This window comes from Aricia agestis, chromosome 19 (assembly GCF_905147365.1).
Source record: "Aricia agestis chromosome 19, ilAriAges1.1, whole genome shotgun sequence".
Classification (NCBI taxonomy): Eukaryota; Metazoa; Arthropoda; class Insecta; order Lepidoptera; family Lycaenidae; genus Aricia; species Aricia agestis.
Genome location: NC_056424.1, coordinates 7,134,402 through 7,161,209, shown reverse-complemented (window position 1 = coordinate 7,161,209; position 26,808 = coordinate 7,134,402). Strand labels below are relative to the sequence as shown.

The following is a 26,808-nucleotide window of genomic DNA, read 5'->3' as shown; positions in this document are numbered from 1 at the left end:
CTCATAACCATGGGACGATGTATGGTATAATATGGTAGTGATAATGAAGATGATGTTGATGAATGTAATTTGCATAGTAGCATATGCTTTCTGTTCTTAAAACAACGCCGAAACTCCAAAACTTGTATCTATAAAGAATCAGGAGTTCTCTCAGCACCTTCCGAACCACGGTATACCAGGTATATCTCGGTGCAAAATCTTACTTGTTGGTAGCATATGCTTAGAATACTTCTCATGAAACCGAAGTCACCACATGTTTCCCTATAAGTTTTGAGGAGTTCCCTCGATTACTTATGGATCCTTCATCAGATCACCACTTTGGTGAATATAATACCAAATTGGGATGATACCCTATATACCAAAAGAAAAATTTTGAAAATTGGTTAACAACGGCGGAGTAATCGTTGAATATAAGAAAACGAACATAACACCTCCCCCATTTTGAAAGTCGGTTAAAATTGTAGCCTATGTGTTATTCTGATGTATAAGCTATATTATTGTAAAGTTTCATTAAAATCCGTTCAGTAGTTTTTGCGTGAAAGAGTAACAAACATCCATACATCCACACATCCATACATCCATATTCCATACATCCAAACAAACTTTCGCCTTTATAATATTAGTAGGAAGTAGGATGTAACAAAACTAGCGCTGAAAGAACAATATTTTTTTTCACTTTTGTATGGGGAAACTCGTGATGCTGGGGCGCTTGCCCATACAAAAGTGAAAATAATAGACCACCGGAAAGCAGATAAGCTACTTTGTTACAAAATGTATAGTTCCCGCGAAACACTTTATTTACGCGGGCGGAGCCGGGCAGAACGTCCAGTTAGAAGATAAAATGAGGTTGAATCGTGGAGGGCAACAGTTCTGATAATTTCGTGTACGGTTAGGGACTGGTTAGAGTCTAGAGACAGGTTTCTAAGAATTGCACAACCAGACGCCATTTTGCCGCAGGCGAGCCTCTGGAATGGCGGTCGCTGATTGGTCGGCGCGCCGAGCCTCTATGACGTCATCCACTCCGGCGCACACGCAATACATATTATTTATTGCACATAATATTATTTGAAATTATGACATAATTAGAACCAAGATAAAGAATAAACAATCGGCCAAGTGCGAGTTGGACTCGCGCACGAAGGGTTCCGTACAGATATAGAGGAAAAAAAAAGGCGAAATATTGTGTTTTTGTATGGAAGCCCCCCTAAAATATTTATTTTATTTTAATTTTATTATTTATTATTAGACTACAGATAAAATTAAGGATATTGTGAGATGATTGTTCAAGTATGTAATTCAAAGTCTGATGTTAAGATTGCTAAGTAAAAGATTTCAACGCATTTTGAATTTTTCAACTATAAAATTCATACAAAAAACAGCTATAAATTATACGAATATTATGTAATGCCTTCATTTATAGCTTTTATTATAAATTCAGGAACATTTTGACTAACAAACGACCAAAATAGTCTGACATTTAAAATTAAATGTTAGAATTTGTGTAAATGCTAATTAGGTATTATAATTTGTAATTACTACCTACTCTACATTTTATCAGAGTAACTCCGGTTTTGAGTTCTGTTTTGTATTTTATTATCCTGTTTTGTATTTTTTCGTAATACGTATATACGTATACGTGGGAGAGCCAGCCTTCTGCACGAATGGGCCGGCTCGACCGGAGAAATACCACGTTCTCACAGAAAACCGGCGTGAAACAGCGCTTGCGCTGTGTTTCGCCGAGTGAGTGAGTTTACCGGAGGCCCAATCCCCTAACCTATTCCCTTCCCTTCCCTACCCTCCCCTATTACCCTATTCCCTCTTAAAAGGCCGGCAACGCACTTGCAGCTCTTCTGATGCTAAAAAAAAAAACTTCGGCCGCACTAAGAGGCATTTCATGATCACTTAATTTGGTTGTAGCGATATCGATTTTTCTCAGCAATGACTAAAGCTAGGAAATTAAAGTTCATTGTTAGTATTCATCATGTCTTTGTCTTTGAATTACCCATAGCATAGCACGAGTGTTCAAATTTTATAACACAGAATAATCAATCAAAAAGACCTCTCTAAAAAAAGGGATTACTATTTTGCCAACAGAGGAGAGTGATTTAAGCTTCCAAAATTTGTACATAGATTGGTTCAAGCATACACTTTAATTTGCCCATAGCTTATATGAAATGTATTTATGGTTTTAAAAGAAAACAGGTAATCTAAACCATATCCAACAAGGTTTTTTACTTTAACGCAGCGTCACCTTAACTTTAATTTAACAGGGAATATAACGCGAAGGTCGGAGGAGATAGCACATACAGTATACACAAAATATAATATAATCCATAAAGTTAATATACCTAGCGGAATAGAGAAACAAAGGCCTGAGCAAGAGAGATGTCACTATCAGAAACACTGCGTGGTAAAAAGAGACGTGTGATACATGACAGCAGCACTCTTTTTTTGACGTCCAGTCGGCACGTGCCGCACGTTGACAATTTAATCTCATAGAAATCTTGTGCAATCATGCTTGTGTAAATGTATACGTACACATATTTTTACACACAGATGAAACCAATTTCGGTTTCGTTTGACAGCTCGAGATTGTTGCTCTATTCCGCTAGGTATAATAACTTTATAGTCTTGTGCGATATGTCTTGTAGAGATTCAGCCTGCAATCAAAGTGACATTCTAAGGCCCGTATTTGTCGGTCGTAAGAATGTCGCAAAAAGCGATGGTTTGCCGTAAATAAAAGAAGAAGAAGAAGAATGTCTGTGCTGGTGCCGCCAGCGTGATAACATTGCAGTAATAGAGTTTGTCAAAAAAACTATATTATGAAGTAGGAATTTATTAATTTTATGACAGATCTAAAAGCAAGCCGATAATTCTCTGATAGGTACGTCTAACGGCGTTTTCCACTTGAGGGTGCGAAGTAAACATCTGCCATAGACTGTTGTTCTTTCAGATATGGGGTATAGCGTTAAACTATAACATTTTAATAGTTTTTACGATATAAAAATGATGTGTAATATGACAAATATATTTATAAATTCAAACATACTCTACATCTTCTTATTTGAACCTATTTTCGAGTTCTGCATCATCAAAAGCATAATAATAAAAACCTAATACTTACGTTGAAAAACGTGACTATTAAAAATGATTGCTATGCACCTAAATCGTCTAGACCTAGAGAGTAATGCACGTTTCACATAACTAGGTTTAATAATAATTGATTCATTTGCCTGACAAAGAACTGAATGTTTTTGCCCGTTCTACGCATGGATCGACTTTCTAACAGCGAAACCAAGTTCGCGGGGTCAGCTATAGTTTGTGCGTTTTATGATGATATGCGTGACACATTTATAATGGAGAATGTTACTAGGTATGCCAAATTGCTTGAAATTTTGTCACAGTAAAGCCTGTGTGTATACAAATACACTAGTTTTTGTTGCAGTCAAAAATACCTAGTAGTTTTGATTTTATAGGGATTCAAAGTTTCGAAAAATATCGATTCCCGCTTACAGTCCCGAGACCGCTTGTGACGTCATAGCACAATTCTGCCGCGCGGGCCCCATACAATAAACGTGCTTTTTTGCTCTTTCTCAACAACGGCAACAGGTAGGCACTTGAAATTTTCACCAAGGTCTTAATTATATGTGTACTTTTATAATTAATAATAATATTATAATAAAATAAAAAATTAAGGGGGGCTCTCATACAAAAATCACAATTTTTGGCCTATTTTGCTCCATGAACTATATTCTCTATTTTAGACGTCGTCTATTTTATACGTGGGAGAGCCATGCTTCGGCACGAATGGGCCGGCTCAACCGGAGAAATACCACGTTCTCATAGAAAACCGGTGTGAAACAGCGCTTGCGCTGTATTTCGCCGTTAGTGAGTGAGTTTACCAAAGGCCCAATCCCCTACCCTGTTCCCTTCCCTACCCTCCCCTATTCCCTTCCCATCGCATCCTTACCCTCCCCTATTACCCTGTTCCCTCTCAAAAGGCCGGCAACGCACCTGCAGCTCTTCTGATGCTGCGTGTGTCCATGGGCGACGGAAGTTGCTTTCCATCAGGTGACCCGTTTGCTCGTTTGCCCCCTTATTTCATTTAAAAAAAATCAATATATATAAAACTCAAAGGTGACTGACTGACTGATTGACATAGTGATCTATCAACGCACAGCCCAAACCACTGGACGGATCGGGCTGGAATTATTTATTGATTCTTCAATCAATAAATAAAACGCGATTTTTTAGCTTTTTTTGCTCTTTATCAATTACGGCAATAGGTAGGTAGGCACTTGGAATTTTCACCAAGGCCTTAATTATATTATGTGTACTTTAATATTTAATAATAATATTAAAATAAAATAAAAATTTAAGGTGGCCTCCCATACAAAAATCACTGTGGCGGCACGGAATTCTTCGTGCGCGAGTCCGACTCGCACTTGGCCGATTATTTATTTGTATTTTTTTACTAATTGGACTCGCTCATGAATACACATACCATTATAGAGCAAAATGGGCCAAAAATTGTGATTTTTGTATGGGAGCCACCCTTAATTTTTTATTTTATTATAATATTGTTACGTGCTGGGGATCGAGGATTTGGAGAGAAAGACCTGGTGACTCTCTTGAAGACTTTATTAACACAGCACTAAACACTAGGTCACAACACTTAGCACTAAGTCCAAACACTAATCAATAGGTCCAATCACTAAGCACTATCACTGTCCTAGGTCGTAGCCAAGTCGCAGGTTTCACTGGTTCACTCACTATTGATCACTTGTTGTCGCCTCGAAGATCGCTCAGATTAAACTGACTCGCCGGGCCTGCCTGCGGCTTTTTATATGGCGAGACGAATTCCAGAAAGTTCCCGATTAACGGAAACAAGTAAACAACCGTGGGAACTTTCTAGGAGGCTCGAGCATGTACCACAATAAAACTGCCGTCCTTACGATAAGCGCAGTAAGTTGAATTTAATTTAGACCTTATGGACTCAGTCATAAGGTCTAAATTAAAACACGTAAACACGCAAACAAATAAACGGTAAACACTTAAGCAAACATTGGACCTTTCTAGAAGGTTCGAGTATGTACTTGCGCACCTCATGCCATCTAGTATTGAGTAGGGGATTTATGTTGCCTGTGCTCCCTCGGTAAGCTTCGCTGGTTTGTCGCTAGATGGCACCACGTGTCCGTATACCATGTACCGTAACAATATTATTATTAATTATTAAAGTACACATATAATTAAGGCCTTGGTGAAAATTTCAAGTGCCTACCTGTTGCCGTTATTGAGATAGAGCAAAAAATCACGTTTATTGTATGGGGCGCGACGGAATTGTGCTATGACGTCACACCGTTACCGGGCGCCCGCGTCATATAGTTACAACTTGTTTTGCTTATAAATCGGAAACTAATTAACGTATTCAAGTAATTCTTTCACTAATATTCTTTATTTTTGACACAGAATGTGGACTGCTAATAATCAAAATTAGGTAACATTCTCCATTGACAATAGTAGGGAAGTTACCTAACAAAAATTAATCGATAATTTAAAAAATATCGAATCACTTCGTAAAGGAATTGCAATCGAAATTATCGATTTCGTACTGACATTTCAGTGGTGCCGGCGATTTAAGATGGCCGCCCTTTTTTATCGATTTGATTTCGATTCAACAGAGTCAATCTCTATTGACATAAGTACCGTTTCATGCATATGCCATTTTTCAAATGTTTTCGTAACAATAATTTTATACTCCTATTTCACAGTTAATATTTATAATTTTTATTAATAAGTTAGCATTTTTATTAATAATTAGCAATAAGTTAGCATATTTTTATTTTTATTCATTAACAATTATAGGAAACATTTGTTTTTGTAGATGGGATATAATTTATTACATTTTGATTTTTTTGTTTTCTTGTAAAAAAAACCCGTAGCAAGGAACATTAAACCGTCACCCATATCATCTTAGAACGCACAAACTGTAGTACTAGATATTCTTGGAATTATTTTGTTGTCTGCCATATCTGTATCTTTTTCGATCTACGGTAATAATTATTAAAATGGAAGACACGAAAGTAAACCCACGGAGCGGAAAGCTACCTAAGATTATTGTTTTACTAGACAGCAAAAGTTGCTTTGCCATGTAGAGATGCCACAAATATTAAGAATGCACCTGACCTTGACTTGACTACATACTTAAACCTAAATCTCAATCAAAACCTTTTAGATCTAGAAAAGTGATTTTTTTACACAAGTAACTTCAGTTCATGAAGATTAAATGCTCAAGACGAAAACACGATTACTGAAAAAATGCGCGATAGTTTTATTTTTACAAAAAACCTCGAACCTTCCAAGTTTGCTGTCTTTTCTTTAATATTTTTTAATATCTAAAAAGGCATTGATAAAACCTAAATTTGCTCAAAATACTTTTTTCATAATCATTATAGTTCGTCTTTTATTCATAGAAAACTAACTTGGCGATCCGCGTCGTCCTTTAATTTCACCTGGCATATATGAAAGACGGGCGTGAGTGTGAAGAGAGAAGGACGATGTTTGATTTTTTGGGTTAGTAGCAGCGTTGCCAGATTTTTTTTGTGCCAAGTCGGGACTTTGAAACTTTTTGAGTGAAAAAGCGGGATTCTTCAGTCAAAAGCGGGACAAAGTAAAAGAGATATAAAATCAAAAGTGTTTTTAATTTTTATCTTTTTATTTGCGTTAAAATAACGTTTACGTGACAATAGATAGCAAAAGTAGTCAAAGAAAATCCACCCCTCTACCGCCCACACTTATCTTCATTACGTACCTTTCTTTCTCAGCACGCTGCACGTTACGTTCGGGATTACCCCGAAAAGCGGGACTGAGGCTGTCCCGCGCGGAACATTTAATTTTGATGAAAAAATCGCCCGTCCGCCCGCCAAAATCGGGACGTCTGGCAACGCTGGTTAGTAGGCCTCTTAAGAGTACTCGTAATTCGTATGGGACTTGATATAGCTCATCGCTAATTGCCATGTTCCTTGCGAATTGCAATATTTTATTGTGAAACCCCACATCTATATTTCTGATTGCCAACTTCGCTGTCCAAATTATCGAATGCAAATTGATCAAAAGATGGCAAGATAAACTGGATGCCTACAAGCCAGGCTGGCCTGCGGTGGCGTCGGTCCCTATTCGCTTCCCTTCCCATCCCTAACCTCCTCTATTTTTATTTTATTTTTTTATTTATTTATTTAATTCAGGCGTCTTGGCCCATATTATAAATACCTTATAGACTAACATACATACAATTATACTAAAAACTAACACTAACACTAAAACACTAAACACGTATTGTCTGCGACGTGGGGCGCGACGTGTTCGGAAGTCGTCCTCGGAACCTCCTGTAGACGACTCCAATCGGCCAGAACTCCTCCTTCTCGAAGGTCGGTAGATGGTGCGTCGGGACTCTCACCACAAAGGAGCTAAAATTCACTTTGTGGCGGGACTCCAATCGCTCGACTACTACTATATTATTACCCTATTCCCTCTTAAAATGCCGGCAACGCACCTGCAGTTCTTCTGATGCTGTGAGTTTCCATGGGCGACGGAAGTTGCTTTCCATCAGGTGACCCGTTTGCTCGTTTGCCCCCTTATTTCATAAAAAAAATACACCTAAAGCAAAATTTACTCACGAAAATTGTTTGAATGCGTATCTTTTGACCTTGGATGCCAGTTAGGCTGTACGCGACAGTACCCAAAGGTGCAAGGCAATATGCACTTTGAGTTCAAGATCTTAAAGCTCAACTTGCTAATGACGGCCGGATGACGCAAAAGCTAATAATCTGTCATGATGTTGGGCTGATGATTGATGGAGTAATTTCGTACTCCATCTAATCTACGGGATGTAACAAAACAAACTGATAATACTAAATACTTTATATGAGTACCCTGTATAATGTGTGAAAGTAGCACCGCCAAAACAGTAAATTTTCATAGTAAGTAAGTACCTAAAGTATAATCAAAATAACGAGGCACTTTGAATGAAAATATTTTGATATTTTAAATGAAGGTTTGTGCCTCGATTCGCCATTTCAACCTTGCTAGGTACTCTTTTCTTTACATAATAACATACTTAGGGTGGGTTGCACCAGAGGCGTGGTTAAAGTTAAAGTTATGGTTATAAAGTTAAGACTAATTTAACTTTAACCTTAACTTTGACCACAGAATTTGACAGCAGACGTTCCTGGTCCGACAAAGCTTAAAATGAACATGGGCGGGGCACTGCTGGTAAATAAGAACTATCAAAAATGGCGTTTTTGTATGATGACAGCGTTAGTTCCTTTTTTCGCCACGTGCATTTAAACCCTTGTCGAGCTCTATGGTTATGGTTGAATATGGCGTCCATTTTTTACTTTATCCAAAGATTTGACATTTTGCATTGTATTTAATGTTAAAGTTATAGTTAAAGTTACAGTTATTGTTAAAGTAAGTTAGTGCACTGTGCAACCAACCCTTATTAATTTGATAATATTCTGATTAATTAAAAAAATGGTTAAGTAAAGCTTAAAATGTATTAAAATAGATTATATTATTATTAATATCATTATCTAAGTGGAAATATCCTATCTTAGCAACTATTATCTATTCTGTGATTTGAGTCTAAATTGCAATATTAAAGTGGTTATTTTAATACACGTGAACTTAAACACTTCCTCATATTTGGTTCCTGTTTAATGTTATGCAAATATCTTAAAAATTTTCCACTCAGCTTATTCTATTAAAATTTAGAATTAAAAATAAAATAATATTGCCGCTTAATTTAAGTTCCGACTTTAGTCCTTAGTTTAAGTGCCAACAAGCTTTATTCATCTTGTCATCTCTATTCTATACCGTACTATAAATAGTTAATGTTATTTATTATGTTATAATAAAATTATGATTATGCATAAAGAATTATACTGGGGATACTTTTAAGTCTTATAGCCACTGAAAATTAATATACTTACCGTACTTAATTAAGAAATTTTAACGCTGCTTTATTTAGTCATAACTCATAGCTCACTTGACATTTATTAATTATTATAATATTATTATTATTATCTAAAGATAAAATAGCAATTGTTATCACAACTTTCAAGTGCCATTTCGATTCTTAATTATTACGGGGCTATATTATTAATTATTATATTATCGATACGACAGATAAAATAACAATTATCAGGACTTTCAAGTGTTTTAAGTTATTTCAAGTATTTGAATTTGGTATAAGAAACCTGTCAAAAGTAAAACAATTCCCTAAGCAGCTATTATTGGACCTCGATTCTTTTATCTTAACATGTCAAGATACAATTTTGCTGTTTGATATGACCGAATCGAACCATTGACGAAGCTGTATCAGTATAGTAGTATCAGGGTATCGCTGTACGAAAAGAAGGAGGTTTCCGCTATCGACGACTATACAGTCCATGTCCACTACCGACACATCTAGATCAGATACCATCCATACATGACTGCAAAGACGGCTACCGAGCCAGAACCGCGTTTGTAGTGCCGTAGGTAAACACGAGTGACACAGGTCACAGCACGGTCGCCGTGCCATGTGAAAGCTATCTAAGTAGCTCATACATATTTACTACTTTGTACGGCACGGCGACCGTGCCGCAACCGTATGCATGTGGAAAGAGCATTTTGCTTCTAGGAAACGTTCTCTATCGAACGCGGTACGAATCTGCATCAGTATAGTAGAATCAGGGTACAGCTGTACGTGAGGAAGGCCACGTGCAACCAATGGCTGGCCGCCACAGCGGAGGCGCGGCGTGACGCACGAATGACGCAACGGTGTCGCGGTTTTGCGTCGGACACATTCTGCCGACTCCGGAGTAAACAGGTTGGTGTTACCACTTACCACATTCTGATTTCCCCGACCACACAATGCTCAAGGCCCAAACAGCTCTGGATTTATATCGTATAGGCAGTAATCAGTATAGGCCATGTGAAATTGCCTATGGGTGCAACGTCCTATGGCGTCCTAGGAGGGGTGGCAGCGTCCTCGGATTGCGGCAGAGTTCGTACATACTGATAAAAAATATAAATCCGGCCCTGGGCCCTGACCCAACCCAACCAGTGGTCCGCAGGATATGGTCGACTAATATGGCCGACCTACCGTACCGCTAGGGTTGCCAGGCGTCCGGATAAAGCAGGACACAGTCAGGCTTTTTGATTGCTTGTCCGGCCAAAATTAAGAGGAGTCCGGCTTTTGTAGAGCTTTGAATCGATAATTTTATATGAAAATCTACTATTTTTAGAAGGTTTTAAACCTAATAAAATGTAAAATTGTATGTAAAATTGTATGTAAAATTGTTTTTAATAAAACAGAAAATTACGAACGTATTCCTACACTAAGGGCCTGTTTCACCGCTTCCTGATAAGGGTATCCACCACTTAATTTGACAGATGGAGTATGGAAAATCTGTCTAATAACCCTATCGGGCACCTTATCAGGAAGCGGTGAAACAGGCCATAAGAGTTCAGATTCTAAGTACTCGATAGCAGGACTTTTTTGTACAAATGTCCGGCCAAGCTGGCTCCTTTGTACGGCTTTTTGGCTAAGCGACCTGGCAACCCTACGTATCGCTATTGTGTTTTTTCGCGTTCACGAATATTTAAAAAAAAATAGATAGCTAACATCAATACAAACAAAAAATAATCTTGGACAAAACCGCGTAAGGTGTCACATTTCGAAGATTTGAGCTGCCAAAGTTGCAATATCTTAAATTGGTAAAACTTTAGCAGCTCATATCTTCGAAATGTGACTCTTTACATAGTTTTGTCCAAGATTATTTTTTGTTTGTATTGATGTTAGCTATCCATTTTTGAAAAAAATATTCGTGAACGCGAAAAAACACTTTTAGCGAAGTAGATCGGCCAAAATCCATACCCCTTTTAAAAACTACATTTGATTTCCTAAACATGCTTTGCTGCATGGGCGAGTACAACTCGCACTTGGCCGTTTTATACATTAGGGACCCCTCTAACCAAACCTATATATATTCGCTCGTGACCAAACATGTACCAAACAGCCAGTTGACTAATCAATCACGTACGAAAACGCGAAGTAGCGTAGTTTGATGCATATGCGTGCGTTAGCACCTTTAACAATGACCTCAATAACACCTAATACCATTCATTTTTTGTTTTTTAAGGGTTCTGTTCCCAAATGGTGAAAACGGGACACTATTATTGGGACTTCGCTATGTGTCCATCTGTTCGTCTGCCTGGCTGTCCATGTGTATGATGAGTGAAGGAATCTTCACTTGCACTCCAAATTTAAAATCAATGATTTGTGATAACAAAATGTTGGAAATATTCCTGATAATGTAAGTAATAAGTACAAATCTTTAAGAAATAGCAAACTTTTTTATGATAAAGCACAACCAGATTTATATTTGCATGTATTTTTTTATCAAATTCAAATATGATAATACTATTATCTATGAGTATCAATGCTACTCACTTATGGTTAATGGTTATGTAATATTTTAAACAATGCAGACGATGCACTGATTTTATTTGATAAAGGTATAGTCTAAGATCCGGCCATAGAACGACCCTCACCCATCGTATTACGGGATGAAAATGATTTTTTTATAAAATTAAATATGTTAAAAAATTTATTTACAGGAGGTTGTCTGAAAAATTTGGTGCAAAGTGTAATTAATTAATAATTAAAAAATGATTTTTTTTCAAACATTACACTCATTCCCTTACGCAAAAAACTGTATACTAATCGAAAGTATGTAGCTCATAGAATATGCAAACGCTGGGTTGACTTTTTTTTTCCGGTGCAATTATCAGGTAGGCAGGTATATACAGGTAAATCGATACTAGTAATTTGCAACGATCCAGTTACGCGATAAACCTTATATCAAAATAAAGATAATTTTATTATGAATAGAATGACATAAGGTTGGCTGCAAAAAGTTGGTGCTAAATCCCGGTTGTCGATTTAAAAAAAATGTAAAATTCGTGCGGTTGAATACGTGCGAAAGAGAGGTCCGAGGAACGTATCCAGTGCGATAGAAAAGGACGCAGCATTGCAGCTGTGTGCCGCTCAATCGTCGAAAGAAAGAGAGTACGCATGCTCTTTGTTTGTGAAATTGAGGAAGATAGCGATAGACTACAGTAAGTGTTGAGCATTATTTCGGAGCATCCGGCAATGCATTTTTGCACAAAATGATAAAATTATGTATGTAGTACATATATGTAAAGATTGTATATATATATATATATATATATATATATATATATATATATATATATATATATATATATATATATATATATATATATATATATATATATATATATATATATATATATATATATATATATATATATATATATATATATATATATATATATATATATATATATATATATATATGTCGCAGGGAAAAGAAGATATCAGGGATATCCCGAAATCCCTAGGGATGTCACGAAATCGCGGTAGATACCGAATATTCTTGTTTCTTACGTCTTCTTACTAAACAAATCTAGTGATATGTCATTTCACTAAACTAAATCTAGTGAAATGTCAGAAAAGCCGAATAAAAATCGAGCTACGCATTTCTCTCGCTCGCTCTAATACCCTATCACTATCTTATGGGGGCGACTAACCCTAAATTGACGATTTTATAATTCATTTTTATACTTGAAAATAAGTCCCGAATTGTTTCATTTTGTAGACATAGGTACTACATTATATTTCCGAGAATCAGACCTAGCAAAAACACGATATCTTAAAATTTTCTCGATCACAAAGATGCATCTAATTTTCACGAATTTTTCATATATTGCCATAACCGCGCATTAAACTAAGTTAATATTTTAACACATTGTATAAAATTCTATCATTGAGGAACTGACATAGCGGATTTTTTAAATGTTACATATTTATTAGGAAAAAAATAATTTTCTTTTTATTTAAATGAATCCGCGTCCTCCTTTTTCACCTGGCATATGAAAGACGGGCGTGAGTGTGAAGAGAGAAGGACGATTTTTTGCGTTAGTCGCCCTCTTAACGCGAATCGGGCATTATCAGCGTGAAGGGATCTTATTATCGGTATTGAGTTATTAATATCCCTATAATATACATTTAACAGGCTATCGACCCATGCAAGTAACATGCGCGTAAGTCTGGAAAATATTAAAAAATGTTAAAACTCGAGAGTCGTAAAAGGTGATATTTAGAAAATCGCATTCAAACTTAACGTACACGTAATAATTCCTCGGACCTCTCTTTCGCACGTATTCAACCGCACGAATTTTACATTTTTTTAAAATCGACAACCGGGATTTAGCACCAACTTTTTGCAGCCAACCTTATGTCATTCTATTCATAATAAAATTATCTTTATTTTGATATAAGGTTTATCGCGTAACTGGATCGTTGCAAATTACTAGTATCGATTTACCTGTATATACCTGCCTACCTGATAATTGCACCGGAAAAAAAAAGTCAACCCAGCGTTTGCATATTCTATGAGCTACATACTTTCGATTAGTATACAGTTTTTTGCGTAAGGGAATGAGTGTAATGTTTGAAAAAAAATCATTTTTTAATTATTAATTAATTACACTTTGCACCAAATTTTTCAGACAACCTCCTGTAAATAAATTTTTTAACATAAGTATTTAATTTTATAAAAAAAACATTTTCATCCCGTAATACGATGGGTGAGGGTCATTCTATGGCCGGATCTCCTACTAGTACTTAAATAACAGTCAGAACTCAGAACTACTAAAATATTAAAAACTTTCAAGTAATAAATGATTATTTCAAAATTAAAAAATTGGTTATTGTTAATAATAACAAACATATTATTACAGCTAAATATAATTTTAGTTGTACATAAATTTCATACACAAAAGCAGACCGGTAGCCAGGTATTGTCCTAATTGGTCCAATCCCCTACCCTATTCCCTTCCCTTCCCATATTTACCCTCCCTTATTAACCTATTGCCTCTAAAAAGTCCGGCAACGTACCTACAGCTCTCCTGATGCTGCGAGTGTCCATGGGCAACGGAGATTGCTTTCCATCAGGTGTCCCATTTGCTCGTTTGCCCCTTTATTTCTAATTAATACTTACCTAATTTTGATTAAAAATGCAAATTTTTGACATTAGCATGGAGTGTTTGACAGAATATGTATGGTATATGGATACATATTCTGTCAAACACTTCATTGAAATAAAGAGTTTTTATCTATACTAATATTATAAATGCGAAAGTATCTCTGTCTGTCTGTCTGTCTGTCTGTCTGTCTGTCTCGCTTTCACGCCAAAACTACTGAACCGATTGCAATGAAATTTTGTACACAGTTATTCTAGAGTCTGAGAAAGGACATAGGCTACATTTTGATGTGGGAAAATATCTTATTTCCATGAAAATATCGATGAAAATTACTTCGCATTGCGCGTGGCCAGCGCTCATCCCGGGGGTCCTGGGTTCGAGTCCCGCAGGCGGAACAAAAAGTTTTCAATGTTCCTGGGTCTTGGATGTGTATTAAAATAATATTTCAAAAATCTTAAATATATTTTATGTATAATATTATAAAAAATCCAGAAATATATCGACGCGATGCAATGAACATTTTAGTTCTAATACGATTCAACAGATGGCGCTTTTTTTTTACTTCGTTGGAACATAGAACTAATCATACTTATTAGTTATTATATTATTATAATATCATAAATGCGAAAGTATCTCTGTCTGTCTGTCTGTCTGTCTGTCTGTCTCGCTTTCACGCCAAAACTACTGAACCGATTGCAATGAAATTTTGTACACAGTTATTCTAGAGTCTGAGAAAGGACATAGGCTACATTTTGATGTGGGAAAATATCTTATTTCCATGAAAATATCGATGAAAATTACTTCGCATTGCGCGTGGCCAGCGCTCATCCCGGGGGTCCTGGGTTCGAGTCCCGCAGGCGGAACAAAAAGTTTTCAATGTTCCTGGGTCTTGGATGTGTATTAAAATAATATTTCAAAAATCTTAAATATATTTTATGTATAATATTATAAAAAATCCAGAAATATATCGACGCGATGCAATGAACATTTTAGTTCTAATACGATTCAACAGATGGCGCTTTTTTTTTTACTTCGTTGGAACATAGAACTAATCACACTTATTAGTTATTAGGTTTTTGTTTATAGTTTTTAATACGTTAGAATATTATGTTTAATAATATTATCACTTGCTATAATAATAATCAATCTATCTTATCTTATAGAACTCCTACTGCATTTCTAAGGAGTTCGAGTGTGTTGTGTTGGCCTATATTCCATCCAGAAAATATATCAATGCAATCAACATTTTAATTCTAATATATGAAAACAGATGGCGCTTTATATTTTACTTCATTATTATAACAGAACTAATCATACCTACTAAAGTAGTATTATAAAGTAAGTCTTGGATGTGTATTAAAATAATATTTCAAAAATCTTAAATATATTTTATGTATAATATTATAAAAAATCCAGAAATATATCGACGCGATGCAATGAACATTTTAGTTCTAATACGATTCAACAGATGGATATATTTTACTTCATTATTATAACAGAACTAATCATACCTACTTTATTATATATTATTGTTTTTATTCATAACTAGCTGTTGCCCGCGACTTCGTCCGCGTGGACTTTAGTTTATAGCGCGCGGTGTCAACAAAATTTGTGTCAAATTTAAAAACTTTTTAAAACCCTGGTAAGTGGTACCCCTCTTAGGGCCGCGCTACACCAGAATGGCAGCGCTGAAAGTGCTCGCCTCGCCGCTGCCATTCCGGTGTAGCGCGGCCCTTAATTAATCAAAATACCCAAAAACAGCTGTGCAGTATGCACATAATCTGTACTAATATTATGAATGCGAAAGTATCTCTGTCTGTCTGTCTGTCTGTCAGTCTTGCTTTCACGCCAAACGCCAAAACTACCGAACCGATTGTAATGAAATTTTGTATACTGATAGTCTAAAGCCTGAGAAAGGACATAGGCTACTTTTTTACTGGAAAAAAGGGTTGTAAGGGTCGTAAATTTGTTCAAAAAATTCATAATAGATGGCGCCGTGCGTCTTCTACATCGCGCTGACGCTTGCTCAAAAGTCTTTCTATAAGAGGTGGTATCATCTTACATTTAAGTCTCGATTTTTTTCGATTGTTATATCTATTCTACGGTATTAAATAACTCAGTACTTTATCTGTGCAGGCAGTGACGTAACCTTAAGACCAAATTTCACCAACGACTGTTAAAGTTAATGCTCGAATTAGTATCACGTTAGCTGTTTTGTTTCTCATATGAATGAAAGAGAAGACAGGATATTTTAACAAGCTGTTAACACTAACAGACATTGGTGAAATTGGGGCTAAACCTATCAATGATAAATAGTTTATGGGTAAAGTTGTGTAATTGGGGGGCTAAATAAGCTTTAAAATTTGGCATAATATATAAAATTTAACATACAAAAATGAAGTACTTATTGTTTGCACACTGCACAGCTGTATTGATTTAAGGGGTACCAGGGTTTTTTTATAAAAGCTTTTGACACCAATTTTGTTGACATCGCGCGCTATAAACTGAAGTCCACGCGGACGAAGTCGCGGGCAACAGCTAGTGATTTAATAAATGCATTCAGAGACATAGTAAACGTCAATTGAATGAAGAGTTTGACAGAAAATTAATGTATGGGGGCAAATAGGTTACCATACTTGATTAATATTCGTTTCTGAGTGTGGTTGCAGTAATAAGATTTTTTTTATTAAAATTTTAGTTATTTAATGTCTCTGAGTTCTCAGGTCTCTGAGTTGAGATCATGATTTAATGGCCGGTTCTCAAAATTGTCTAGTGGGATTTGATTTAAAAGTTGTTGTTTTGGTAATCTTTGCCCTATTTTGTTCTATACTAAATTAAAAGATATAAACCAATTAAATAAAACCAGACTAAACAGATAAAGCAATACAACAAAATATAAGCATTGCTATAGTAAATTTTAAGGCACTATAATATAATTTCAGTGCTTACTGCTTACTACTTCATTTCAATTAATTTTGATGTTAATGTGAACAAAAAATTTCAAGTCTTCTAAATTATTGTGCTTTTTCATACTTCATTATAAATGCACATTTTATATAAGTATAACAATTCATTACTAATTACTAATTAAAGTGTCAATTTTTGTTGATTGTTGTAAGAGAAATTGGTGCAAGCTATTGACATTAAATCCTGGAGATGTTCATCAGTAAGTCGAGTCCAAAATTTATTTTTAACAAAGTTCATCAAAAATGCTTGGTCCGCACACAATGGGTCCGGATACGGACCATGGTCTGCCATTTGGTGACTCCTGGTTTAGTGTTTCTTTTTTATTGTAAGAACTTAAAACATAAAGCATACAATACACCTTTTAAGAGATTGTCTGTTCTAAAGATCAAATACTACTTTGTTTATTACAAGACATATTATTATTCATAGATATCACTCTGCATATCTTTATAATACCATAATATAATACAGTGTAAACTCTATATAACGACACTGAAGGGACTGTGCATTTTATGACGCTATATAGAGTTGTCGTTAAATGGAGAGAAGAAAAATCTAAACTTTTTCGTCAATATACAGTGATTTTCTTTTACTAACCATAATTTACAGTTTAAAAGTTTATGTTCAACTGAGAATATGATAACGGATAGATAATAATACATGACTCCTTCTCTTAATAGTTATGGTCAAAAACAGCCTACACGTGCAAGCAATCCCAATTTGTAAACAAAAGAATGAATTTCTTACAAAGGTCGGAACTCGGAATGCATGATGCCGAAAGTCGAGTTTATTGCGGGCTAGGATAACAATGCGACAAAGAAACGTGCATAGCTGCACATTTTTAACAAATTTTAGTAACTTAAAAGGTACTTTTTATTAATCAATCGTTGTGATTTTGTTGCTATTGAGAGTGGGTGTGATGTTATGTAGAGTGTATCATTGTATGGTAGAACAGCTAAACCAACCAAAGTCAATTGATTTCGACGTTTTAGAGAGTTTGTCATTAAATAGAGTGACGTTATATGGAGTTTACACTGTACATCGTTTTGGGATGCCAAGGGAGTAAAAATCCTATAATTAGCTATCACCACTACATAATTTAATTTAGATGTATAATTTGCCATTTTCTTACAGATTTGTTGATATTTTTATATATAATTGAATTAAAAAGGAATAAGAATAAGAAATAACATAAAGGACATAATATTATTTTAATGTTATCTATATTTGGTTATTTTCTCAGTTAGTAAATAGAAAAATAGCTGCAATATTGAGAGGTACAATCTCAGAACAGAAAAAAATCTGTGGGTATAATAGATGTGAAATATTATACGTTATTTGTCTTGAAGTATGAAATATAACTGTGTTTTTAGAAAAATTACCATAGGTTGGAGACACAAAAATATTGAAAATTATAAAAAAAGTAAACAAATACTCAGATGAATAATATAAAGAAATAACTAATAAGTAGGTAAGCATATAAAGAGAAAGACATCATTTTTAACTTAGTATTTACTAAGAATATGCATAGTTTTAAAACTATAATCAAAAAGATTTGTAGTTGTACTTGTCTTTTATTTAAAACAATTCAATTAAATAGACTCACCAAAGCTGCAATTTCGGCCTCGACTTTCGAGAGATATGCACACAAAACACAAGCTTTTGAAACAAAACTGTGGTCTTATTTGATACTGCTTGAAAATATGAATTTAAGCAAAGTGGAAGATGGAGGTGAATAAAATTAAAACTATTTCCTTCGTATGTATATGCGGCAAACTTAATCAATATTTATAAATTTTACAAATCACTGAACTACGCGGATTATTGCGGAACGCCATGACAATTGACAAGTGACTTTGACAAACAGCTGATTGTTATAAATTTATTATTCTTCTTCTTCTCATCTCTCCCGAGTTATACCCAATTTTGTATTTTCGTATTTTTTCCATAGCTCCATAAAATCAGCTGGTCAGGGTTCCGTTTTTGGGGTACCGTAGTCAACCAAGTTTTGTTGATTACAGAACCCTAAAACGGAACCCTAACCAGCAGATTTTTTGTATAATAGATATTTAATATAAGAGTAACATTGTCCTACAAATAGAACAATCCATATTTTAGGACCATCAAATTAAAGTATGAAATCCTTTCTATCTCTGTTATGTAGCTACCACTTTCAAGATTTTTCGCAGTTAAAATGTTGTTTGTCTCAACGAAATGAAGATACTCACAAAAAATTAGCTTTACTTATAGTAAGTAATAAAAAAAAATGTTCTAGGGGCTCCCGGCTCTAGGGTTCCCAACCCTCCCGGATTGCTCGGGAGACTCCGGTAATAATACTTAACCTCCCGTCCTCCCGGAGAACGATAATTTCTCCGGTTTTTCAAAAACTGATAATTATTTCATAATTTATAACTGACTTAGTGAAAAATTGTAAGATGAAGTTGGATTGGACAATCCTATTTAAATCTGTTCGAAGAAATTCGCTTGGATTAACGACTACCTTACGAAATTGAAATAGAGAAATTGTCCTGAGACTATGTTCTTTCTCAATCCCCCCCCCCCCCCTACAATTTTCCCGGGTTGGTCCTTTCGAGAGTTGGCAACCCTACCCGGCTCCCTGACTACAGTTCGACAAGGCTTTATTAGAACGTGGCGAGAAAAGGAACTAAACGCTTCTATCATACAAAAACCCATAGACTTATAATATGCAAAAACCTCATTTTTGACATGTGTTTGACAGTTCTCCTTTACCAGCAGCGCTCCCGTCAATGTCACCCACGTTCATTTAAAGCCTTGTCGAACTCTAATACGTTCGGGTATAAAATAAAGTAAGTATTTTTATTTTTTATTAATACTGAACCATGACTGAACGTTTCGGATTTCTGCAATTTAGTAAGTTTTATTAAAATAAGTAGTTGAACAAAATATACTCGTATTTTAACAGAGGAGGTTTTTAAAATTCAAAACAAAACATATTTCCTAAGTTACTTTATTTTTTTGGTATTTTTTCATTTGCTGCTTATGTCTATTCTAAGTTTTCATAATAATACTATAATAAGCACAAATAAATACATAAACAATAAATATATATACAAACGATATAAAATTTGGATACATAAATACTATAAAGCCGAAATATTCTATAAGTACGTTATAATAATATGATACAAAATTATGTTTATTCGTTATCGTTAACATGCCTCGTCGTTGGTTTGTAGTTTGTGATGTTTACGCTCTGCAAGATCCGGGTACCCTGTACTGCTTGGGCTGGGGCACTCCGCTGATCTTAGGGTTACCACCCTGGCGAATTTGGTCCCTGTACGCCTGGAACTGTTGGTCTAGCTTCGGTCGGCACACCATCTGCGCCCCCTGCACCTTATAGTTGTCACCCGTGCAGTGGGACTGGCAGGCCGGGAGGGCCTTGGTGGAGATACAGATCTCACCGTAGTTCTCGTAATACTGAACTTGCTTTTGCACTTTGCAAGGACCCTGCTCCCTAAGGTAGCTCCTGGACCTGTACACGTCCTGCGATCCCCACTCCTCCTCCGATGATGAGGATTGCATGCCCGCTCTCCACTGCTCGTCGGAGCGGAGGATAGCTGTGAATCTCTGCTGCGGCTGGTACGCTGAGCTCTTAGCTTGGTTCTGGAGCTCCCTGGTCTGCGGGTCGCTGTTGCCGTCGTCGAGGGCGTACGAGGCTCCGTAGTGTTCGGGCTTGTCGACGAGACCGTTTGGCGTAAAGAAGTCGTCGCGAGGTTCCCCGCTCATGTATCCACAGATACCGCGGTTGTTGTTACGGTTCTTGCTGGCTAGAGTGACGAGTCGCTCACCGTCGTACATGATGCGGAGACGGCCTTCCCTGATGTTCATGATCCAGACGCCGCTCTTGTCTGTGTAGTAGTCGAGGATGGGCCTCTCGGCCTCGCCGTCCCAGTATACGGTGAGATCACCTTCGGAAACCTTGTTAGCGCTGGTCTGTACTTTCACACTCGGGGGATTGTTTCCTTGGGTCGGTTGTACTTCGATTTCTAAGTCTTGGCCGCTTGGAGCTCTGTAAATAAAGCAGCATTTTGATTTCGAAGTATTACATAAAAACTTTGGTCTGTTCGAGTTGTTGTAGCAAGATATCCATAACTAAATAATAATTATTATTACCTGTATGAGATGTAAACTTCCAAGTTCTTCTGCGTTGGTTTTCTAGCCAAAACCACTAACTGCTCCTGCTCCTTCTGTTTCCAATCTTGCAGAACAACATGCCATGATCGGCTCAGCGGGTAGTCATAGCTGCGACCGCTGAAAGTCCTTACGTTGGATCCGTCAACAGTACAATAGGCTGCAACAACAAATTAAGGTAAGAACATATTTTATACGATGTTTTATATCAAATAACAATTTAACTTATTTTTTAAAATAATTTAAAGAATAAGTACTTACGTAGATATTGAGATCTGCTAAAGTAGTTTAGTACATTTTCATGGGACTGGATTGGCCAGTAGATGGATAAGGCGTAAGCACTACCACGTGGAATGGCGATATCTCTGAAGCGCATTTCACCAAACTGGGAGTTAAGCTTCAAGTCTAATGTGTTTGTCGGGTATGAGGCCTCAGCGATAATGTCTAATTTTCCATCAGCGGCGAGTGGAGCCCTCAATACATCTACCATAGACTTCCAGAGAGTCCAGCCTTGTGAAATTCTAAGCATTTGGGTCCATATGCCCCTTACTGAGTTGCTCAAGTCCTTGTATGACACAGTGAATCTAAAGTTGTTAGGCGCATGAGCTCTTATGATCATTTGTTGACAAGCCTCTTGGTAATAATTTTCCTTTGCTACTTGTTCAATGCACTGTTTGGCCAATGGATGGTTACGTAGTGTTTCAGTGTATTGCTGGCTTCTTTCACCGTTACCCCTGATATTGATGTTTTGTTTGGAGCCAAATCGGATGTCAGTTTCGAAGCTCATCTTTGGGTTCTGTTTCAATGCTTCGGGGAAGTTCAGCGGAGATATCTGTGAAGGCTTAGTGAACGTGCCCACAACATTGATTTGCTCCATTCCCGTTTGGTCGGGGTTGCTGCCGGCGAAGAATGCAAATTGCACCTTAGGGTCGACGGGGCTATGAGCTAATGCAAACGTCGCAACGTAGTCCTGTTTCTGAGCTCCGTCGAAAGTTAAAGCCAAATCCAATACGCGGGACTTAGACGTGTTAATTCCAGTAGAAACGCGTTTCAACAGTTGACCACGACGATTTTCGCTGTTCGGTGAAACGTCCTGCTGTTCACTTGCTACTGGAGACATTTGACCTTCCTGCTTTTGGTTGTAAACAACGTCTGAAATCATGAAAAAAAGTGTTTTAAAAAGTGATTTCTTAATGTAAAATCCTATTCGAATACTTATTATATATTTTGTAAAATAAACTCACCATAGACGGCTGTGAATTTCACTGCTTTAGTCCTAGACTGCTTTCCAAGATATTTCAAGTTGTAGTGAGTCTGAGCAACATCGTTTTGCTTGAGAGCGGTGATCAGATTGTACCAAACGTTGTCCGACCTCCATAATTTGGCAATGTTCCTGTAATCTTCAGAATATGAGTAGCCTTGTCCTTGGAAGAGCATGCCAACTTTCTGTCCGAACTTGTAATCAAAAGCCACAACCTTGTTTGGTCGGCTGATAAGTTTCGTGGTAGGATCGTGAGAAACTGTTGCTAGTGAATCTTTTTGTTGGTTCGCTGCATAAGGCCATACGCTGTAATGGGCAATAGTTGTATCCTGCTCAGGGTCAAGAGGTTGTACACTGAATTTCACAATATCAGGTAGAACTTGTATGGAGATTTTGTAAGGAACATGAATTTGCAGTTTTGTTACTACTCCCACAGTCGCGATTCTGTTTCCAAGGGTGTCCAGGAATCCAACACTTCCATCAAAGTTCTGAGCATAAGTGTAGTGAACCTCTCTGTCAGTTGAGGCCTTGAACTCATTCTTGTCAGAAGTTCCAATTTCTCCGATCGCTTTTCCTCTGACACGTACTACGATTGGCTCCTTGTACTTATATATGAAAGGCATACCAGATGCAACTGGGAACATGATCGATACCTGGTTCTGGTTCAAGACATTGGTGTAATGTTTCGTTGTGCCTTGTGATAGTTCAGATATATATTGCTTCATCATGTTGCCAATTTCGTTCATTTCATTTTCATTGAAGGTATACAGTCTCTGTTGGCCTAGCAGGTTCATGTAAATAGAACTTTCCAAGGGCTCTTCCTCTGGGCGTTGGATTTGGAGCATTTCTGAGATCTTGCTTGCCGAGTATTTGTGGTTCGGGCCACTGCCATAGTCCTTGCTTTGTTTGTTAGATACCACTTGCATGAATGTATCCATCAACAAGCTAGCCAGTCTCTCGGAGCTTGAGCTTGATACTCCGAACTAAAATTGTATAGAACGAGGCATATAATATTCGATTGTTTTATAAAATGAAATATTAACTATTATTATGTTACTATGTGATTATACATACCATATCAACTTTTTGCCATCCTCCAATCCTGGTCTTCTTGGTATATTTGAATGTCTTGGGGAATAAGCTATCTTCACTGCCAACAGTCGAGTACAAGCTTACAATTCCCAACTTGTCATCATTGTCAAACTCCATCACATTCTTTCCAGAATATTGTGGTCCAAACTGTTCTTTGGTAAGCATTCCTCTGACAGACCTAGCCGTTCTTGCCCTGTAAAATTAATATAAGTTTTACATTGGTGTCTTATCTTTACCACACAATATTATAAGTATTTATAAGAATTACTGAACAGTAATAAACATGATTGCTTTTTTGCGTAATTATAATGTAATATTATAGTTGGTACTTACAGCATAAAGTAGTTTGAGTTCTTCAATTCCGCTGTAGTCAATATAGCGGATTTCAGCATAGCACGCACTTGAATGCTTGGATCATCGTGTGTCATTTCAGCCATGGCTTGCATCATTGCACCACTTGGGTTTGATATCATGATGTTACGGATAGCTGCAATACGAACTTCGTAGGGCTCAGCAGTGTTTCTTAAGATACTGTAAAGCACTGCACGTGCATGTCCGTCTTTTTGTAGAGCCAGGATCTGCAGGTTTTCCACCATTCTCGCCCTTATGTAAGTCGTTGCTTGCTTTTTGCCTTCTAGGTATGGTGCGAAGATTTGCAGAATAGCGCGGTGGCCAAGGTTACCAATAGCCTTGATGTAAACTTGAGCTTTGTGACTGTCACCTTGTTCAATAGCTTCATTCATTTCCTTCGCCAAGCGAGGTAAAATATCGTCAATGACGAAACGATCGTGTTGCTTAGCCAGGCGACCGTACATATGAGTAGGATACTGGTGATGAGCAGTGTGATTGTCGACGTGACCCATGTTAATAAACCTTGTAGCGGCAATAAGCAGTGTGGTGTTAAGAGGGCTTTCCTCTCTAACCTCTGGGCTCATTGCAAGTTCAAAGAACTGAGACATAGCTTCTTTCGTTGGATAGCGGAGTGATTGAGACAGGACGGATACGACGTGTGCAGCTGCTTCACCTTGGATTTTCTTGCTTTGTATCCATGTTCTGATCTGTTTGAAAGCAGGCAGGGTTCCAGCTTGAGTGACAGCGTCTCTGTAGATCATCCACATATCGTCACGTACGACTTCATTTGCTGACTTAACAACTTCAATATTGTGAGTCAGTTGGCTCAACTGACTGGAGCTCATGGAAGCGATCACACGCACAAGAATGTTGAATTTAGACAGGAAATCTCCTTTCGGCATGTTATTCGGGTTTTGCAAAAGTTGAGCCAACTCTTGAAGAAGTTTCTGAGCATTCATAGTGTTTTGTTTCTTGTCACTGTGAGGTTGAGGGTTCATATACAAAGCTGCGTATGCTGGTTCATCGCTGGATGGAATCTCGTCATTTACATAAGCAGATTCAGAACTAGAACTTGAAGAGCTTGATGAGCTTGAGCTGTCCTTTCCACGCTTGACGACAACTTTGTTTATAGCTACAACTTTTGGTCTAGCAGAACGACGTTCGCGAACATGGGCGTGCGAATGAGAGTGGTGTTTCTCATGTGATTCAGAGGACGATGATGATGACGAAGATGAGCTGTCCCAATTCTTCACTTGCTTATGGGTCAATGAGTACAACAAACTTTGAACTTGGCGGTAGTTCTCGGGCGCTTCCCATTCAGACTCATTATCCTGTTCATATGTCACTAAATGAAGTGTCACTTTGCTGAGAACTTCAGCGTTTTGCTTGCCATACATTTGCGGGTGTACGTTAACTGTGCTCGTGGTTTCCGCTTTGTAGATGGGACCAGTCTTTCCTGCGAGGATTCTGGATACAGTAGCTCGCTTAATGAGTTGATCTTTGTATACTTGATGAGCGTTACCGGTCCATTCAGCGCCAGTTGGAACACCAAAGTGGTAGTCGACGCGGCCATGGCAGTGGCCGTAGTTCTTGCTTTTTCCTATTTCAATTGGCTCCTCTTGGTCAACGAAGTTAGGAAGTTCACGTCGCCATTCAGCCGGTACGGGCGATATGGTGTAAAGTGTTTCGCAGTCACCAGTTACGTCAGTTTCGAACTTGCGGAACAAGCCTTGCTGGATTTCTCTGTCGTATGTATCATGCGAGCTGTGGACATTGCGGTGGGTAGACAGATCTACTTGAAGAGCACTGATGAGACCCTTGAGCAAATTCTCTTGCGGCAGCTGAACTGAAGTGGGAAGATTTAGAGAAACTACTCTTCCACCTTCGAAACGAACCTCGAATGGTTTCTCGAGATTCTGCACCGCTTGGTAGCTCAAGTCCTCCGGAAGGTAGTCCTTGTTTACCAGCTCCTGGTAAACTTGTGCGTACTCTGGCTTCTCAAGACGGGCTTGAATTTGGCCAGGTGCCTTCACGCGGATGATGAACCGTGCTCTAAATGCATATCCTGTGGCTGCGCTGCCGGGCAGGCTGGCGAGGGTGCGGGAGTCGACATCGTATTTATAGATGTATCCGCTTCGCCACGGCCATTGGGAGTCGCTTGTTTGATTTTCTAGCCCTTTGTTACTGGCAAAGGTAACGGCCACTGTAACAAACCGATTGCTTTGACAATGTTGTCACATTATTAGCCTAATGCCTTGAAAAAGATTTATAGGATAATATTACTTATACTGTATACAATGTTGAAATATTTTTCCTTATATATTTTTCCCATTTTCATGTATCGGGCGGTAGAGTCTTATAGAATTGGTTGATTTTGAAAAACTTATCAATTAATATTATTAAAAGTTAAGGAAATGTAATGCATATGAAATAGGTACATATATATGTAACTAAAATTATAGAAACGGCAAAATAATAAAATTATTGTAAAGCAGCAGACCTTAAAAACGAAGTAAGCATGGGGAGCTTAGCGGCAAAGACAATTTTGAAATAAACTTAGGAAAAAACGATGGAGCAACACAAAACTCAAAGAAAATTAAGAATTTAAAATAAAAGAAAATGTCTTACCGAGTATGGCCGCAAAGACCAAAACTTTCATGATTAATAGGACCCAATCCAGTCAGATGTTATTGGTATCTCGAGAAGAACGCTTCTGAAAATCCACCAGAGACCTAGGGCTTATATACCCCCTGGCACACGTGTAAAGTCTGACCCTAAGTCTAGATAGCTTACTTTGTATCAATTTGATGTCATGGGCGGCGATAAGCCTAGGATCTGATAGGATCAGA

The 26,808-nt window shown here is 37.2% G+C and overlaps 1 protein-coding gene and 1 long non-coding RNA gene across 2 annotated transcripts; both read right to left on the bottom strand.

Moving 5' to 3' along the window:
- Window positions 1–2,704: 2,704 nt before the first annotated feature.
- Window positions 2,705–9,123, bottom strand: LOC121736605. The gene is made up of 3 exons (XR_006037044.1): window positions 9,113–9,123; window positions 3,569–3,578; window positions 2,705–2,760 (listed from the first exon to the last, which is right to left on the bottom strand). It is a non-coding gene; the product is annotated as an uncharacterized LOC121736605 (long non-coding RNA).
- Window positions 9,124–20,048: 10,925 nt separating this feature from the next.
- LOC121736817 (vitellogenin-like) lies at window positions 20,049–26,687 on the bottom strand. The gene is made up of 7 exons (XM_042128226.1): window positions 26,588–26,687; window positions 23,942–26,162; window positions 23,591–23,801; window positions 22,500–23,499; window positions 21,517–22,407; window positions 21,238–21,415; window positions 20,049–21,133 (listed from the first exon to the last, which is right to left on the bottom strand). The coding sequence occupies exons 1-7, from the start codon at window positions 26,616–26,618 to the stop codon at window positions 20,311–20,313; spliced, it is 5,355 nt and encodes a 1,784-aa protein (XP_041984160.1). The 5' UTR covers window positions 26,619–26,687; the 3' UTR covers window positions 20,049–20,310.
- Between the last annotated feature and the right edge of the window lie 121 nt (window positions 26,688–26,808).